This window comes from Barbus barbus (assembly GCF_936440315.1).
Source record: "Barbus barbus genome assembly, chromosome: 27".
Classification (NCBI taxonomy): domain Eukaryota; kingdom Metazoa; phylum Chordata; class Actinopteri; order Cypriniformes; family Cyprinidae; genus Barbus; species Barbus barbus.
Genome location: NC_136755.1, coordinates 8,870,147 through 8,889,546, shown reverse-complemented (window position 1 = coordinate 8,889,546; position 19,400 = coordinate 8,870,147). Strand labels below are relative to the sequence as shown.

Sequence of the window (19,400 nt, the reverse complement as noted above, 5' to 3'; positions counted from 1 at the left end):
AAAAATAAAGAGATGGAAGAAGAAGAACCATTTTTGGCATGTTGAAAAAAACCCCCAGCTGAAACCAGCATAAGCTAGTTATAGCTGGTTTGCAGGCTGGTTTTAGAGGTGTTTTGACCTCTTTTTTAGATGGTCAGGCTGTGAGACCAGCTAGGACCAGCTAGGGTTGGTTTTAGTTTTTTTTTTTTTAAGCAGAGAAAGAACCTTTCACTAGACAGATATTAGCCTACAAGATATTTTTTCTTAGCATGAAGAATTCATAATTATAACTTGAGCGAGTAATTCTAAAAGGTTCTTTCAGTTCTTGTTCAGTCAGTTTATATGTGAGAGCATATGTGCAATACCTTGAGAGAAGGTAATACATATGTGCCCTAAATGATCTGACATGTCTCGTGTATAATCAGAAACTCTGGTCCTCTTGCTCTGAAAGAAGACGTTAAAAGACAGCTACAGGCTCGCTTACACAAATTGACATTTTCCTACTCCGACTGACTCTATAGGATAGATAACCTATAGTGTTCGTTTTACTTTCAGCTATGTTTCTGAAGCACTTCTAGGCAGTATGACATGAAAAGGAGCAAAGGGTAAAAGAACAGAGCAACCTGCATCTTTAAGCACTGGTGAGCTGTGTTCCTGTCTCGTTCCTGCTAAGTTTGGAGAATGTCAAGGGGGGTTTAGTCTGATAAGAAACACTAGTGCGGAACAATACATGTTTGAGGAAGATCATATATATATTTCATCAAGAGTATTCTCTACCGGCACGGCCATGCCAAATTGGCCTTGTGGCAGTGTGGAGGAAGCCCGGTCTCTAGTGGTGCATGCAGTGGAACTTGAGTTTTCCGGCTGGAGGCCCCTCAGGTTGAGAGAAAGGCAGCCATGCTGCTATAATTGGGGCTGGTGACAGAAGGCAAGAGACAGCGTGATGCCAATTAACCCTCATCTGCGCTGTGTCCTGTCCAATATGTGTGATAGGTAAGGGGAAGGCTTCATTGTCAAGGGCTGTGGATTTTCCTCTTTATCAGGAGGCGTCTAAATTGCAGGTGGTTGGCTAGTTTAAACATTGCTCTGAGCAAAATCTTGGAGTGAAACTGAGCATGAATTGTGCTGCATAGAAAAGTGCTCTTTATAATTTATGAAGCTAAAATGGAGCCAGTAGGGTTACAGAAGGATGTTGCAGGTTCTCAGAAAATGACTTTTCACAGTTTAAATTGCTCCGCAACACTGTTTGACATTTCAATGTAACCACCATTTCTTTCCTCAGCAGCAGAACTGTTCTTTTATTCCATTTAAACCCAAATTTCACCCTTGATACAAATCATGCTTTGTTTGATCAATTCTTAATTTGAATTAAATAACATAACGGAATCGTTTAAATCACTTTGAGAGCGTTTTTAATTCCAGCTGAGGAACGATAAAAACATTGACAGCCAATCAGAATCCACTTCAAAGCGTGCGAAAGTTTAAAGCAGCCTGAGCTGAACGTTGGTGTGGACGCTGATATAGTTCTAGTTGTTGGTGTGCACTGGCCTTTTGAATATTTCAGGATTATTTAATGCAATTTACAGAGCTGTCTTCCCCAACGAATGGATTGGCTGCTTATCTTTATAATTAGGCTACTCTTCCAAACTGTCAAAAAGAAACTGTAGTGCTCTGTGATATGACCGCTAACTTCACCTAATTGTCTGCACTAATTCCCTTCTGCCCCATGTACTAGAGTCATGACCTTTACTCAGACAGAGACAGTGTCATGTTTCTCAAAGCTAGTACAGACTCTTCCAACTATTGCCTCAAGAGAGTTTATGTGTGTGGTACATAAGATTTAGGACTGAGATCCACCAAATGAAAGAAAATCTGAATGTTTTATTAACTTTTAGAAAACTTTAAAGCACGTTTATGTTGTTATTTTATTATTTTGCTGTTGTAACATAATGGCTCTGAATGAGACAAAACACTAACAAATAAGCTGTTCTTCTGATCTGGTGCTTTTGCAGACCTCTGACACCATGATGTTTACAGCTTGCAATGCTTGTGTTTCACTTGATCTCCTGTGTTTAACATAAAATCTCAACACATCCCAATCTTGTGGATAACTAACGGGATGTAATTACATATGCTTGGAGTGCAAGGTAAAATTGGTTGCGATTCCAACTAAACTGGAAGTTAGAACAGTTACCTCTGAAATAATTAGTTTAACTTTGATTTAGAACGTTTAAGGTTTTAATTTGTCCCCAAAAGTGTAATAACTTTGTTTATTTAGAAAAGATTACTTCGATTGGATTGAGAATATCAAACAATTTGTAGCCTACATCGATTGCTGGGGGATGAAGTGGTTAATGCGTTAAAAAAAAAATAAAAAAAAATCTTAATATCTCTCCAACAGACTAATTGAATTCTCTTTTAGCTGTGAATACGAAAATGGGATTTCCCATTTCTATGGTGTGCAGCAAGTTTCTATACTGAACGCCTGGGTGTCATTATGTATTACCTTGAATGCAAGTTATTTATAAAGCCGAAAAAGAAAGGAATTCTCGGATGAATTCGTCCTGAATAATTAATCTTAAAATCCTTAATTCCATACAAGGTTGTGGCAGGTTTCTCCTCTGTTCTAATGAATACTTTATCATCATCATCCCGAGCTTCAAACTGGAAAGAATGAACAAAAAATAAATATATCGAGGCAATCTTCAAGCGCGCAATTAACACAACAGCCGATCGCCGAAACTTTAACGAGATTTTAGAGTTATGCGGAAAATACGCCGATGGTTTATTGATTCTGCAAAAAAAAAAAAACGCACTCTTTAAAAAATGCCAAATAAGCCATTAATGCAAACAAATGTTTTATGAGTTTCTGTACATATTTTATACTTATCTATATTCTATCTTGATAAATCGACTCGAGACAATTTTCCCCCCAGAAAATATTCTGCTGGATACATTTAATGATGGAGTGCATCATTGTCTGTGCCAGTTATCTGGACCATGGGGATTTCAAATGATCAAAGATAAAAAGAGTGAGATGCCAATCTGTCTACTTCATTCAGGATTTGTTCAATCATAAATTACTTCACTTCTCTCACTAGGGGTTAGGATTAGACTGTCAAACGCAATTTGTCTTTCTTCCTAGTTGGTTTTTAAAAAAGTTAGCACAGGCTGAGTTTGCGCATGTCTCTGGTGGCTCTAAATGGCACCAATTCCTTGTTTGACATTATGGCAAGCCAATTTAACTATTATATGTTTTTGCTGCTACTAGTAGTTTTTAATTACTAGCAAGTAATCTAATGGCTATATTTTCTCATGTTGCAACAGTAACTAATCATTAAACACTAATATTTATTCCGATTTGTATTGGGGATCTGTGGATCAGATTTCAACTATTCACTTCCCGCTAATGTATTCTATTCCAGTTTTAAGGTCACTGCACACTGAGCCCAAAATTTTCGCACGTTAAAAAATAAATACAACCTCACATTGTGTCAATCACGTTCTGAAAACTTTCTGAAAACGCATCTGAAACTTTCGTCCGTCCAAAACAAATTCGGATCAGATTCGACTTTCTGCGTTTTCGATTCTGTAGCATGCATTTTATAGGAAAGGATGGGGAATACGAAAAAAACGGAAAAACGCATGTGAAGATTTCAGACTCAGTGTGCAATGACCTTTACTCGTAGCTATTCATTAAAAACAATTGGTTAAATGTAAATAGTGTGATGAGAAATGTTGCTTGTAACAATGAGGACTGATATCTCATTAATAGGTAAGCATCTAATAAGTACCTATTTGTGACATAAAAAAAAATACTAGTCACTACTGGATTATACTTACTGGTAGTGAAAAATACTAATAAAACTAATAGGCTACTAATAAAAGCACTAGTAAAAAATATATATTAATTATCTTAACAGCATAAAATAGGAAACTAGTTAGTTTTAAGGGATAAATGTTACAACAGCTTGCCATATGAGTCATTTAATGAAAAACAATGCTTCACTGACTATGACTTTAGGAGTACCATTGAGTTAACAGTTTAGCAGTAAGACCCCTTGAGTATTTATATTTGTCACGACTGAGTGATTATAACTAGCCTATCGGGAAGGGTTCAAGTAACTGATGTAAGTAAAATCATGTGTGATTACACTTGGAAAAACGGCATTCAAATAGTAAATCCAACCAAATAAAACAAGCCTAGTGGCCAACGTGCTTATGGGAGAATTCCAGCACCACGGACAGCGAGCATGGGGTTTTTCCCACAAAATGACTTTATTTCTGGGGATGTGAGATCAGCAACTGAGACTTCAGATTGGGGAAAATCTGTATACCGTGCTATTATACAGTAGTGATCGCTTTCTTTAACACAGACAGAACCAGATTTTTTTCTTAAGTGAAAATGTGCCAATCTTACTAAATCTATGTTGCTGTGTTGGTAAGCTCTAAATATAAAGTTCATCGGACTTTCTGGAAGTCTTATATGACATCAGCTTACAGAATGAAACTAATAATCAAGACATTAGTATGATTCCAAACATAGTGTGTTGCTTTTGTGATGGCTTAACTATTCAGTTTGGTGCAACCAGAAAGTATGAAAAAAAACACTGTCACAGTTATGAAGTATGTTGAGAAGCAGTAATAGGTCCTGAGTGTTCATGGTAGTTGCTCTGCGAGGAAATGCCTTCAGTCCATAACTCTGTGGAGTTGCTGAAAGTTTGGTTTAAGTCGGTGTGCCTGAATAAAGGATCGTGAAACACACCGTCAACCCAGTTTCTAAGAGTGGCCACTGGAGACTCTTGTCTCCTCTTTATGCCGGAGTCACAGTTTGAAGAGCACGAAGTTCCTTTATGCATGCATGATGAGTAATCGGCTTGGTTTAACGACGTAGCAGTCTGTGCAAGCGACCAGATTTTTGGCTTGGTCTCAATGGTCTTTTGGCCTTGTTGAAGGAACTTCACTGTCTGGTTGTCTTCAGCGGTAAGTCTTAAACGGTCTTTGTTAAATTCATGAACATCTGTCGGGAGCTCGGTAACGGATTCGTGAAAAGCCTCTTTAAAACGGTTATCTGGACATTCGCTGGTCTCTGAACGAACGCGCATGACAAAGGATGGTTTTGATTCGCACTCCGAGCCATCTGACTCCACTAGATCGAAATCTTCCAGATCGCTGTGAAGTTGATCCGCATCATCCTTTCCATGGTTGACCGGAGCTTTGAAACACATTTAAACGGAATATAAAAACAGGTATTAAACAATATAAAGTTAAAAGTTCGTTCACACAAAGGACGGTGACGTTATAATTATAAAGTTTTAATAATCGTGCACTCTATATTCTTTGAGAATCGGGAAGTTCACGAGTCACGACGAGGAATCACATTCAGAACTTTATTTTCCAGCCGATGAACTACTAAAACATTGACAGCCAATCAGAATTCATTCTACTTTGAAGAGCTCAAGCATTTAAAGCGGCGGACAGTGTGCTTATAAAAAAACGTTATGATCAAACGTCATTGTGCGTTCGTGAGGATGCTAATATAGTTGTCTTTATAGTTATCATTCTTTCTTTCTTCTTCATTGTTGCCATTGTGTTGATTTGTATGTGAAACGTTCTCGTGTTAGGCCAATGTTCTTGTACATGCCATTTGTTTATAATAGAGCATTAAAAAAAGGTTATCGTTCTTGGTGTGAACGGGCCTGAAATGTCAAACTGTAACTGCAGTGCTTACAGAAATGGCATTTGGCAATTGTGGAATCAACAACAATTTGCTTAAGTTCTGTGTAGCTCTAGGCTATATCAACAATAACCTATCTGCAATTCAAACCAAGAGTCACATCAAAAAGCTTTAAACAAACCATTTAATACTTGTTCTGTTTTTATTGGCTCCCCCTGCGATTCGTCCATATCTTCTTGGTCATCATCGCACTCTTTCTCATCTGAGGTCTTGTTGCGCGGTGACCACGTCATCTTGTTTTCCTTCTTGAGTCTTCGCCGTGCGTTGGCAAACCAGGTGGACACCTGCGTAAGGGTCATCTTTGTGATGATGGCCAGCATGATCTTCTCGCCCTTGGTGGGATATGGGTTCTTTTTATGTTCCTGCAGCCATGCTTTCAGTGTGCTGGTGGTCTCTCTGGTAGCATTTTTTCTTCTTGTGCCCACATCTACAGATCCATACCTAAATAGCATGACAAGTAGTCTGTTTAATTAAAAGTTGGATGCAGAATTGCTATTGTGAAAATAGCCCACTGATGCAACCAAAATAACAATAAAGGTGTGATAATTCTTACCCATATCTGTCATACTGGTACTGCCCAATTGGGTAGTCGTAAGGGTAGTATGCAGAGCTTTGGGTGACTCTTGAATGTCCTGTTGCCACTCCATCTTTCTCAGTGAGTTTACCCTAATGTGAAAAGTTAAATAATTACAAAAGAGCTCAGTGATGATCTGTACCAATGAGTGGGAAAACTTTCTGGACAGTGCATGTAATGCACACCCTAAGGAATATAATATATTTTTATTGAAACAAACCAATGAAATGCATACCAGTGGATAATATGAGGTTGAATCTGGACCGTAAGTGCTGCAGGTATCATAGCCATGACTCTTTGAGCAGGAGTTGCCATAGACAGCAGTAGGGATCAGGTCATGCCGGCTGGAGGCCACAAGCCTACTTTCATATACTGGGCAATAAAGCGAGTTTTGAGGAGAAGCTGCCACTCCAGAGTCCAGCAGTGAACCAGACTCATAGCAGGTGCTCAGAGCATTAGAAGACATTAAAAGCTGCCAAAAAAAAATTACAAAGACTCTTTAGCAGAACAGTTTACACAGCTATTTCTGCATTTAGAGTATTATTGACTCAAAATGAGTTAGGGTCTCCAGTGCTATCCCCATTTACGGTTACAAGAGTCAAATTAGTTACAAGTAAAAAGTTTACGACAAAAAAATATTATGGTTAATGTTACATTGCATTTGGGCGATTCTTCAATTTGGGACACTTTTGACTACATAATTTTTAAAAGGACACTACTACAATATATTTTTTTCAAACATGTATCACAAATCATGGAATAAAGATCTGATCATGGCCTTGATGTCAATTTTGGAATAATGTGAGATGGTGTGGAATTCAATATTCAGGGTAATGATCTAGGATAGTAATGACATTTTAATATTTTTTGACAAATGTCTAGCTAAGTTAACATGTCAGCTAGCCGTGAATTTAATAATTTAAGTATTTAAAAAAATATTAAAAGAAACAAAAAAATTATATAGTTTATAAATTAAGATGTCAAGCATTGTACATTACTGATGATGAGTTTGGTAAAGATGTCTTTGTGATCTTTAATCATTCAATCTCTGTATTATGCTATATTTATAATCTTTAAATCTGTCATTCTGCTGTACTGGCAAAAATATGTCATTTTCATCAAAGAGATATATATATATATAAAAATACGAAAAATATTTTTTTTTATGTTTGGTGTGATGGCAATGACAGCAGGATGATTTAAAAATCATGAAATAAAAATTCAAGAAAAATTTATAAGATTATTTTTAGTTCATATAGGGAAGGTCAAAAATAAAATTTCTCAGAATTTCCCTGATTTTAACACTTTATTATACATTCATTATAAAGGTAAAGTTAACAGATCTAAGTGAAGGACAAGTCCACAACAGATCAGTTCTGGAAGGTGTAACCTTTCAACATTAAAAAGTAAGAAAAAAGTACTTTTAAGTACTTAAAAAGACAGCATGACAATTTATAGCTATTGTAATCTACACTTATGAAAATATGTTACATGATTTCTTTAAAATCACTAGGTCAGAACACTTCCCCTAATTGAAGAATCACAGGGGCGTAGGATTATATGGGACGCTAGGGACGTGTCCCTACCAATATACAGACACTACCAAACTGTCCCTAGCAATCATTTTGAGCAAATAATTAAATATTTGTTTTTGTCATTTCAGACGCATCTGAAACGTCATTTATCATTTATATTACCCAACAAGTTAAAGTAAATACGTTAGAAAACAGCGCGCTCTCAAGGACGCGCATTGAATCCATGTGTGCGTTATAGTCACACACCGGACGAGAAGCGCAGCCGCGTTGAGAACAACTCACAGGTATTGCTCCCAATTCGAGACAGCAGTCCAAAACAGCTCATATAAAAGCCCACTTAAGGGAATTGGGTTTATGTCCCCACCAATGTCGAAAGCAAACCTACACCCTTGCTCAATTACATTTAATTAATATAGGCTAGACCATGCACAATTAATCATATTAGCGAAGTGTGGAACTGTTCAAAAAAGTTACCTGTGGTGCTGCAGGATATGAATAGCCAAATTGTGTAAATGACATGATGAGTGTCCAGCCCAGAGCAAGCTGCAGTCCCGCTGCGGGTCATCAGTTCATCACCAACATCTTCCATCAACTGGAGATAAACGTCCCGTTCTTCTTTCAGTTTGTCTCTTATACAAACCAACAATACAAACAGCAAAAAAGTGCAGTAGGACACAGATTCAGCGTGGTGCAGCGCTATAGTTGAACTTGAATAAAATCATAACAAATGTTGGCTCAGTTGCACGTTGTTTTAAACACCGGTGACGCTGACGTCACAGCGTCAGGTTTAAAGGTCCAGATAACAAACGCGAATCACGCCAAAAGTTGTTGTTCACACAGCGGAACACTTTCTATAGCCGCTGTATAACGATGCGCTCGTGTCCTCTTGAGGAGCCCGCGGGGTCTCGCTCACATTAATGAGGACGTGTTCAGTTTCCCTGCCCGCCAGCAGCCAATCACACATCTGACTCCAGCGCACAGACAGCTCGATCGCACATGATTGATGACCGCCCACAAACAATTACCATAATAGCCTTTCTATGTAGTTATCAAACACTTTTGTGCCATTAAATAACATTGAATTGGTTGAAAAAAAAATCTCTTGAATTATAGCTATACAGAAAAAAAATCACAGTCTTAGATCGATATCTATCAAAAAACCAAGGCCATATAGCACAGTGCTGTGTACATTATGGCTTACATAAACAATAACAAACTTGGTAATTACAGTAACTTTTGTTGTGGATGTAAAAAAACAAAAAACAAAAAAACAACAACAACTATAAATTATAGTGAAAATATGATAAAAAAAAATATTAAAGACTTAGTGAGATATGTGGAAATGTTTGGTAATATATATTTTTTTATTTATTTTTTTACTTTTAATAGCAAAGAGATTCATGAGTCATCTCAGAATGGAATACTCTCAAAACCAGACAATGTGTTTCCATCTAAAGAAAAAAAATAAAAACACCCTGAGAACCTTTATCTTCTATTTCAAAGCTGTGTTGCTTAAAACAATATTGATGTGTTCTTTAGTTAGAATTGACTTCCATTGAAATATAAGGATGAGAACAACACTTTATTTTAAAGTGTCCTTGTTACAGTGATTAGAAGAACATGTTTTATCTGGTAACCTTAAAAATAATAATTCTGACTGAATCAACCAGACAAAAACAACAATAACAAAACATTTGAATGGCGAGTTCCTTACTGGACAGTTTGGTGGAGGTCTGTTCTTAGGGATGCATTTATTCTCTTTTGGTAAAGATCTTCTTCATTTAACAAGTCTTTTTAAAGACAAATCAAAAAGGACACTGTGAAGATACAGTTACAGAAGAGTCACATTTTGAACCTGTATATATATTTTTGAACATCAATCAATCCTTTATCACATACAGTAACCTTAAATGTGTCTCTCAGCCACCTCTGGACTCTCTCTTGTTTGTGGCTGAGAGGTTTGGCCTGTCAGAGTTCATTTAATATGCATAATGCATGAGGGCACTTCAGTGCATTTACTTAACTCTTTGTTCCTGCGGTCCAGAAGTCTTTTCATTAGAGATTGAAACACTGAAAGACATCCCCAGTTTGAAAGCACTGTAAGCGCCTAATTCATTGTTCGGACTCACAGCACATGTGACACAATTGATTACAATATTGCGGTGCAGCATCCGTGAATAAAAGTCATGACAACTTATTTGTTTCTGCATCCATGCAGTGAACCAGTTTATTGTATGTTTTACATGATTGTGACTCAACTTTCATTTATCTTATGTTCTGACTTTTCTCAGTAATGGAGAAAGAAAGAAAGAAAGAAAGAAAGAAAGAAAGAAAGAAAGAAAGAAAGAAAGAAAGAAAGAAAGAAAGAAAGAAAGAAAGAAAGAAAGAAAGAAACCCAACCCAAGAGACAGCAAGCAACAACTAAACAAAACAATATTGGTGAATTAATTTAAACATTTAGCGATAATAACATACTATGCTGAGCTCATATTAGACACATATAGGCAAATATGTAATATATTTTAGCTGTAATACTGGTAACGGCAAATATATATATATATATTGTACAAATATTACTATAACAAAATATTTTATTAAAAAATACATTACTATATTTGTGTAACTGAGATATTTACTTCAAATATACCTCAAACTTCCAAGAAAATCTTCATGTTCCACAACCAAAATAATACACAAGAAGGACAGTGAATTGACAAAACATGTTTGGATCTCTTGGATGTCCCCATCTGATGTAGATCAGAATGAAACCAACAGACTGTGGGACGTCCAAGCACTGCAGGCGTTTAAATGGAGCTCGCAGATGGACAGCTGCTTGATAGAGTTACATCATAATCTACTGAAATGTTTGTCTCAATGATTGAGGCACTGGAAGATGAATGTGTGGAGACGGATGTGTTTACATAGATGAAGAGACCATCATTCATTGTTACAGGCAAATACAAATTGCCAGTCCTTTGACTGGCAGGTTTTTTTGTTGGACTGGAGAAGCAGCACATGAGCTAAAGCTTTATTTCCATTCCAAACCCCAAATACAGACAACAGTGCTTGTTCAGTATATGAGCACTCTTTTCATGAAACAAATTAAATGTCATTCATGTGAGTGAACACTCTTTCTTCAGTCTCCAGGGATGGTGACAGTGGGGCTCTGCTGTCTAAAACTGACTTACCTTCAAAACAAGAAAGGTATGAATCTCCATACAATTGACCTTCAGCCTCCGGCCACTTCCTTTCCATATTTCAGTTTTTAGAACACTTAGCAGTTTCCAAAACCTTTCCTCTTTGCCTTTTCTATCTCTGTCCTGTTCGCTCTTGTGCTTTTTTGGTCCAGATGGTCCAGGTGGGACCTACTGCATGCTCTCAGGCAGACTATTGGTTCATCCAGGCAGAAAATGGAGGATTGGAGGGGGAGGACAGAAAATGGAGTGGGAGTTGACTCTCTTCTCACACACTTTAGCCCTGAAGAGCTGCACCTTGGGGACCACTGTCAAGCGATCTCTGACACTTCATTCCCTCTCTACACAGGAATCCTCTCTGACAGACACAAGCAGGGAAGAACTCGACTTATTGCTGGGGTCTAAGCACAGTTCGGCAAAGAAACACTGCTCGAAGAGAAAACCTCATAGAGCTGCCATAACATCTAAAAGGTCTTTATGAGATTAAAAAGAGGACTTTTGCATTTCAATACACAAAATATCTAAATATGGAAAGTGTTGTTTTAGACTAACTAACTAAAAGTTACTAAAAGCTTTTCCCAGTAACAAGACTTCTACTACTCTTTTTATCGATTTCCATCATCCCAAACACTCATATGAACAATGGAAAGTAAATTTATTTTAGTAAATCAGTTTGCTATAAACGGCTCTCTCTTACATGTAGCACTGGAAAGTTCAATTAATTTTAGAGAATCATTTCATCATAATCAGCTCTATGTTATGTAGTGCTGAAAAGTTTGATTTGTTTTACTGAATCATTTCATCCTAAACGGCTCTCTCTCATATGCAGAGATGGAAAGTCTGATTCATTCTAGTGAATCGGCTCATCATAAACAGCTCTCTCCTTTATGTAGGGTGGGAAAGTTTGATTCATTCCACTGATTAGGTTTATTAGAAGCACCTCTATCTCTTATATGTAGAGCTGGAAAATCTGATTCTTTCTATTGAATTTGTTCATCATTAACATCTCACTATCTCATACTGTAGCACTGGAAAGTTTGATTCATTCTAGCAAATTGGTTCATCGTAAACAGCTCACTCTCATGTGTAGAGCTGGAAAGTCAGATTCATTCAAGTAAATTTGTTCATCATAATTATCCATCTCTCTCTCTCATATGACTCATATGCAGGGACAACTGATTCATCCTAAAGAATAGGCTCATCCTGAAGTGCTCTCTCTCTCTGTTATAATACATGGAAAGTCTGAGTCATTCTACTGAATCAGTTCATCTTAAATGGCTCTCGCTCTCTTTTATAGGGCTGGACATTTTGATTCATTCTAGAAAATTGAATGATTAGAATTGATTTGATTCATCATAAATGGCTCACTCTCATGTGTAGAAAGTCATCTGTTCATCTGTTCATCATAAACATCCATCACTCTCTCATATAAAGAGCTGGAAAATCTCATTCATCCTAATGATTCGGCTCATCCTGAAGTGTTCTCTCTCTCTGTTATACTGAATCAGTTCATCCTAAATGGCTCTTGAGCTGGAAAGTCAGGATAATTTTATTTAATCGGTTTGCCAAAAATGTGTGTCTCTCTCATTTGAAGCCCTGGGAAGTCTGATTAATGCTAATGAATCAGTTTGTAATAAGCAGTTATTTCACTCTCATATGTAGTGCTAGAAACTTTGATTAATTCTAATGAATTGGTTTGCCATAAACAACTCTCTCTATCATGTAGCTGTGTAAAGTTAAGTTCATTGCACTGAATCAGTTTGTTCTGAATGGCTCTCTCTCTCAAAGGTTGTGCTGGAAAGTTTGATTCATTCTACTAAATTGCTTCATCCAAAATGGTCCTGTCTCTTACATAACAATAATGTTAACACTTACAGTCTAGTTCAACACTAGTATGTCTTCAATAAAAATTAGGTATTTTTTTCTAAATGAAAATGTATCTGTTAGATGTTGACAGCCTAAAAATAAACTTTTCTGCCGGAAAACTGGTTAAACTGTAAATTATATCATTGGATGTTTATGGAGAAATCATTGTTGGGCTTTTCTTTAAGAGGACTGGACATGCATGGTCTGTTTCAATCTTAAGATCATTCAAGAACAAAACTATTTGTTCTGGCCTTGGTTTCTGTTTTAACATTGGCTTAACGTGATTTATCCATGTAAGACCAACGTCTAAGTGCTGCAAAAACATTCCTATCAACCCATCAGATTTAGTGTTAGGGGCTTAACACTCTTATCAACCGGCAATTTCTCTCTGGTTTTAGAAAGAGGCTGGTATTAGGCTCAGGTTAGGCCTCTATTATATTGAAGGAATGTTGGTCCAGGATGCTGATTCAAGAACATGTCATACTTATGTATTTACATAACAATAATACATCTATTTACTTTAGTTGCCACAATAATGTGTGATTGTGTTTTGTTTTTACAGTTATTTGGTGTTGCCACAATAAAAGTAAGAAGAAATGACCCAGCCTTCACTGAATTCACACTAACAATCTGAAAATAGTCCTTACATCCTGCCACTGAAAGCTATATTTAGTTACCTTGTTACTCGAAATTCAGCAATATGTCACAAATATTCATTTGTTGTGTTTGCCAGTGATAAGGAATGGATCTCTGTTTGTCTTTGTATTTGAGTGTCTGCTAACTATCCATGAGCATTTGGTTCACTCAAACACACCAAATATTTAGGCCTAAATAAAAGATTTATATATTTCAATTGCATATAAATTTTCATCCATTTGGATTACACAGTTTTACATAAACTAATAAACTTAATGTTAAGAACCAGGTAAGAAACAGTTAAGAACCAGGTGAGATTTTTATGGTGATAATAAACTGACTGCGTTTTAAATACACCGTTGTCAGCAGATAGACACAGGACACAGAGGTAAGTGCAATACAATCAACAGGTTTATTAAGTAGTAGCAGAGGGGAATGAGATGAGCAGAATGTCCAGGTAAGCAGGCGGGGAAAGGGAATGTCTCTAGTGTGAATGTCCTTTTTCCTTTTCCAGCGGATCCGGAGGTAACAGTGGAGCATGGAGACGGTGGAGAACAGGAGCGGATAGGAACACTGGAGCAACTGGTAAGTAGACAAAGGGTAAGTGGGTCAGCTTCAACATGGAAAGTTTGAGACCAGACAGTGAGTGAACGGGAGGAGTGCAGGGATATAATGCTGCTGATTAGTGCTGAAAGGTGGCGGTGATCAGAAATCAGGGGATTGGGATCTGGTGAGTGTCGTTGGTGGAGACTGCGGTGACTGTGGTGACTCTCTGGCTGTATCCGAAATTGCCCCCTATACCCTCAAATAGTGCACTATTAGGGTTTACATAATTTCCGTGACAGAGTTCAAGATTAATCCTTCAATCTTACTGCTGGAGCTGCCCGTTTCAAATGATTATTAAACAGCAAGCAAACGGGGAAGTCGTGGCCTAATGGTTAGAGAGTCGGACTCGTAATCGAAAGGTTGCGGGTTCGAGTCCCCGGCCGGCAGGGATTGTAGGTGGGGGGAGTGAATGTACAGCGCTCTCTCCACCCTCAATACCACGACTGAGGTGCCCTTGAGCAAGGCACCGAACCTCCAATTGCTCCCCGGGCGCTGCAGCATGGCTGCCCACTGCTCCGGGTGTGTGTTCACGGTGTGTGTGTGTGTGTGTGTGCATTTGTTCACTACTCACTGCTGTGTGTGTGCACTTGGATGGGTTAAACGCAGAGCACCAATTTCGAGTATGGGTCACCATACTTGACAATACGTCACGACTTTACTTTACTTTACTTTATGCAAAAGCAGCAGTCCTTCCGGTGCACTCAGTGTCCAAATTCACTCACTCGTTTTCATTCACTCCTTCAAGTGAACTGTATGAGTGGACTAATGTAGGGAATAGTGAATGAGGGTATAGGGGGCGATATCGGATACAGCCTCTGACAACAGTATCCAAGTTTATATATTTATCATCAACAGGTCTCATTTGCTTCAGTCTCATTTTAACTAACTGAATATTCCAAGCCATATTTTAACCATGCTCATACTTTTTAACTGAATAAATGTAATTGTTTTTACAATTAACAAATTTGTGCTATTTGAATGAATGTATTTTGAAATATGATTATTTAAATAAACTTTTACAAATGCAAATTATTAATAATAAAATATGTCGTGATTTCCTGTTGTATTTACTGTGTAGAACTGACAAATAGCATCACATTAAGTTTATTAGTTGATGTCAAAACTGTGTAATCAAAATGATTGGACATTTTATATGCAATTCAAATACATAAATCTTAAGCTTTTTTTTAAGTATAGTTCAGCTTTCCAATTCTTGGAAAAACCCTTAAGAGTACAAGAATAGCAGGCTGTTAGAGGGGGTTGTGAGGGGCCTATAAGGAACATAAAGATCACACTTGGCTCATACTATTAATAAACAATTATTGTCTAAATGACCATGGAATCATGTTGGTTCCACTACAGGAAGTCTAATATGGAGTATCCAAGAGCTCAAAATTGCAAAAGCACGGATAAAGCTTTTAGGGGGACTGGAGACTGTAATTCTCGCACCTACAGTATGTAGTCTAGAGACTGTGGACCATTTCTTGTGGATTTTATTTAGTAAGGGCGTGTTAAGAATGTTGTATATTACTGTGGTAATCTCTGAAGTACCTTGGAATGCAATGTACATCCTATCATCATTTAGTACTATGGTATAGTACTACTCATATATTGTATATTTCATATATTACCATGAAGTTAAAGTCTCCAAAAGGTCAGCCAGAAAGCATTAAATGCATTGATCTGAGGTAAAAATCTACCAGCTGACCTGGCAATGCACTCAAGCGCACTTAACAGAGATATGCCTCATGTCTACATCTATATATATTTGTCAGTGCCTAAATCTACATCACTGTTGTTTAGTTTCATTATGAGCTCAGTGTCAAGGCGATGCTCACTAAACACTGAAGACCAGCTCAGCAGCATCAAGCCTGATGGTGAAACGGTACGAACAGCGAATGTTTGAGTGAAGTTACAAACCTAGTCCAGACAGCTGTGAGGAGTTCCAGAGGAACGGCTGTGGGAAGAGTACTGTATGTGCGTCTGCTTGGCTTGTTTTCCAGGCCAGTGCCACAGAGAGAGCGAGAGCTCTTTAAAGTATGCATTTCCCCATCTCACTGAGAGCAGCATATTCCTCCCCATCACTTCCACTTCATTACTCCCTCACCAGCCATGTATTATTCACCCACAGTCAATCCATCCTCCACTGGGACCAATGTTAGCTGAAAAACGTTTTAGCCTCTTTTACTATCTAAAGTCTGTCCCGCGTTCTCTCGCTCTATCTTACTCTCTCTCTCTTTCTCGCCTTCTATTTATCTTTTGGCCAAGTCCAAAAAGTGGTTCATGCTCGGTTCATGGTTTGGATATATTAGGGGAGACCAGTGTTGGTTGGTAGAGGGTTAACTTATGATTCATACTTGGTCTCATTAATTCTTTTAAGATGACATTAATATGTTGATATGGATAATTTACCTTTTTTTTCTGACATGAACAAACATTAATGTATCACTACCAGTCAAATGAATCATATTATAAGGATCAGACAAATATAAATATCAGATAAATGTGTTAGTGGAGTTAGTGTTTTTTAGCGTGAAGTCAGTTTGTGCCAACCATCCACGTACTGGCGTTGTTTGGCACAACAGCAAAACAAACCTCATGAATACATATAATCTATGAAATATTTTGCAGAAAAAATGTGCCTCTTTTTAAAACCAGTGATCTTTCTTTGAATTTTAGTCCACTGGATCTCTTTGACAAAGAATGAAAACTCTGCCAATCAGCCCCGGTCTCTTTTAAAAGATGCTTTTATATAAAAACAAATGTTGTTTGCAGTACAGCTGCAGCTAGTTTACTGTTAAGCACATCTTAACCAGAAAATTGAGTGAGTTTCCTTGAGTTGTGGATGTGAAGGTGGAAAGAGTAAAATATCACATGCTGAATTCAAGCGCCACCGTCTGGCCAATTTGAGTAATGTGAGTGCAGAATATTAGAGATGATAATCGACACCGTTTGACCCTCCTGTCATTAACTTATGATTAACTTATGATTATAGGTTAAACAAGGTTATACAGTTCATCATATTATTATTAAATGAGCATCCTTTTTCAGTAAAAAATATGTCAGGTGATAGAATTCTAACATCTTAATGTGAAGAACGTGACAAAATTATTCAGTGTTGAATTTCTGTCTTTATAATGTGTGCTCAAGTAAGCATGCAATCTAATTAAACAAAATGGAAAAGAAAGAGTGTGTCAGGTGCCACGGGTGGTTTGCAGTGATGGAGAAGAAAACATGTAATGACAGCTTCAGTCAGGCAGAGGAACACACAACCTCCGTCTGAAGAAGAGAGAGCAGCCACATTGAAGAACCAATGTGTGATTGTAGCATGGCATATGATCAATAGACCTTTAATAGTCTACATCTACACTACTGTAATCAGCATTTGAACCACACACTCTCACTTTCCCTCTCTCTAGCACTTACACACTCAGGTACTCTCAGTATGTGTCTCAGTGACATATGGCATTATTATTATCTTTTTTTTTTTTTGTCCCCAAAACTGAATACTGTAAAGTTGTCAGAAAGCATTTATTGATGTGCACCTTATACCATATTCATTGGCTATTGAAAGTATGTTTGTGAAATTAGAGATAAGATCAAATAAAATAAAATGCCATAAATTAACTTTTTTTTTCACTGGGATATGATTTGCAAAGCCATTTGATATCTTTATGAGCTAGTATTACTTGATCTTAGTGCTGCGTTCGACACTATAGACCATGACATACTCATAGATCGATTACAAAACTATACTGGTATTCAAGGGCAGGCTTTAAGATGGTTTAGATCTTACCTGTCTGATCGCTACCACTTTGTTCATTTAAAAGGAGAGTCATCACAATTATCACCAGTAAAGTATGGAGTACCACAAGGATCTGTCCTAGGTCCTCTGCTATTTTCAATATACATGTTGTCTCTTGGTAATATTATTAGAAAATACGGGATTAGTTTTCATTGTTATGCTGATGATACTCAACTATATATCTCAACAAGACCAGATGAAACTTCTCAACTATCTAAGCTAATAGATTGTGTAAAAAATGTAAAAGATTGGATGAACAATAATTTCCTCCTATTAAATTCAGATAAGACAGAGATATTACTTATTGGACCAAAAAACAGTACACAGAATCTCGTGGATTATAATTTGCAACTAGACGGATGTACTGTTACGTCCTCTAAAGTCAAAAATCTGGGTGTTATATTAGACAGCAACTTGTCCTTTGAAAATCATATTTCCCATGTTACAAAAACAGCATTCTTCCATCTTAGAAACATTGCCAAGCTTCGAAACATGCTACCTGTTTATAATGCAGAAAAGCTAGTTCATGCATTCATGACCTCTAGACTGGACTATTGTAATGCACTGCTAGGTGGTTGTCCTGCATCTTCAATAAACAAGCTACAGATAGTCCAAACTGCAGCGGCTAGAATTTTTACCAGGTCAAGAAAAAATTTGATCATATTACCCCAATTTTACAGTCTCTGCACTGGCTACCTATTTAGATCCGTATCATTTACAAAATATTATTACTTGCCTATAAGACCCTAAATGGTTTAGCTCCTGCGTACCTAACTTGTCTTCTACCACGCTATAATCCAACCCGCTCTCTAAGGTCGCAAAACTCTGGACTTTTGGTAGTACCTAGGATAGCAAAGTCCACTAAAGGAGGTAGAGCTTTTTCACATTTGGCTCCCAAACTCTGGAATAGCCTTCCTGATAATATTCGGGGTTCAGACACACTCTCTCTGTTTAAATCTAGATTAAAGACACATCTCTTTAGCCAAGCATTCACATAATGCATCTTATTATCTTGTACTGCAATTATATCTGATCAAATGTACATTATTATTATTCTTTAGCTTGGGTTGAACAAATCATTTTTGCTTAGATGGAACAGCAGCTACGCTAATTATGTCTCTATTTGTTTCTCTGTTTCTCTGATTAACATCCCGTGGTAACTAGGAATTACAGAAGCTTCAGTCTGGATCCAACCCTTAAATGATCTGAGATGACCGAACACCTGAGAAAAGATAATGCTAACCCCTCAGAGGACCTCAGAGGATGCCAACGCTCAGACAACATGCAGAATTACCCAATTTTGCCATAAGTTAAATATATTAAGGTTCAGCAATATATAAATATATTGTGGAAACTTAAATTCCTGTAGAGCTGCTTTGCAACGATTTGTATCGTAAAAAAGCGCTATACAAATAAACTTGAATTGAATTGAATTGAATTGAATATGTGTTTTTTAACTATATAAAAA

The 19,400-nt window shown here is 37.3% G+C and overlaps 1 protein-coding gene across 1 annotated transcript; it reads right to left on the bottom strand.

The window, feature by feature from the left end:
• Window positions 1-4,598: 4,598 nt before the first annotated feature.
• LOC306847027 (iroquois-class homeodomain protein irx-4-B-like) lies at window positions 4,599-8,344 on the bottom strand (the record flags this gene model as incomplete). Its single annotated transcript, XM_079380760.1, has 5 exons — window positions 4,599-5,194; window positions 5,838-6,157; window positions 6,270-6,382; window positions 6,526-6,762; window positions 8,300-8,344. 5 exons carry the CDS (start codon window positions 8,342-8,344, stop codon window positions 4,599-4,601), a joined length of 1,311 nt encoding a protein of 436 aa, XP_079236886.1.
• Between the last annotated feature and the right edge of the window lie 11,056 nt (window positions 8,345-19,400).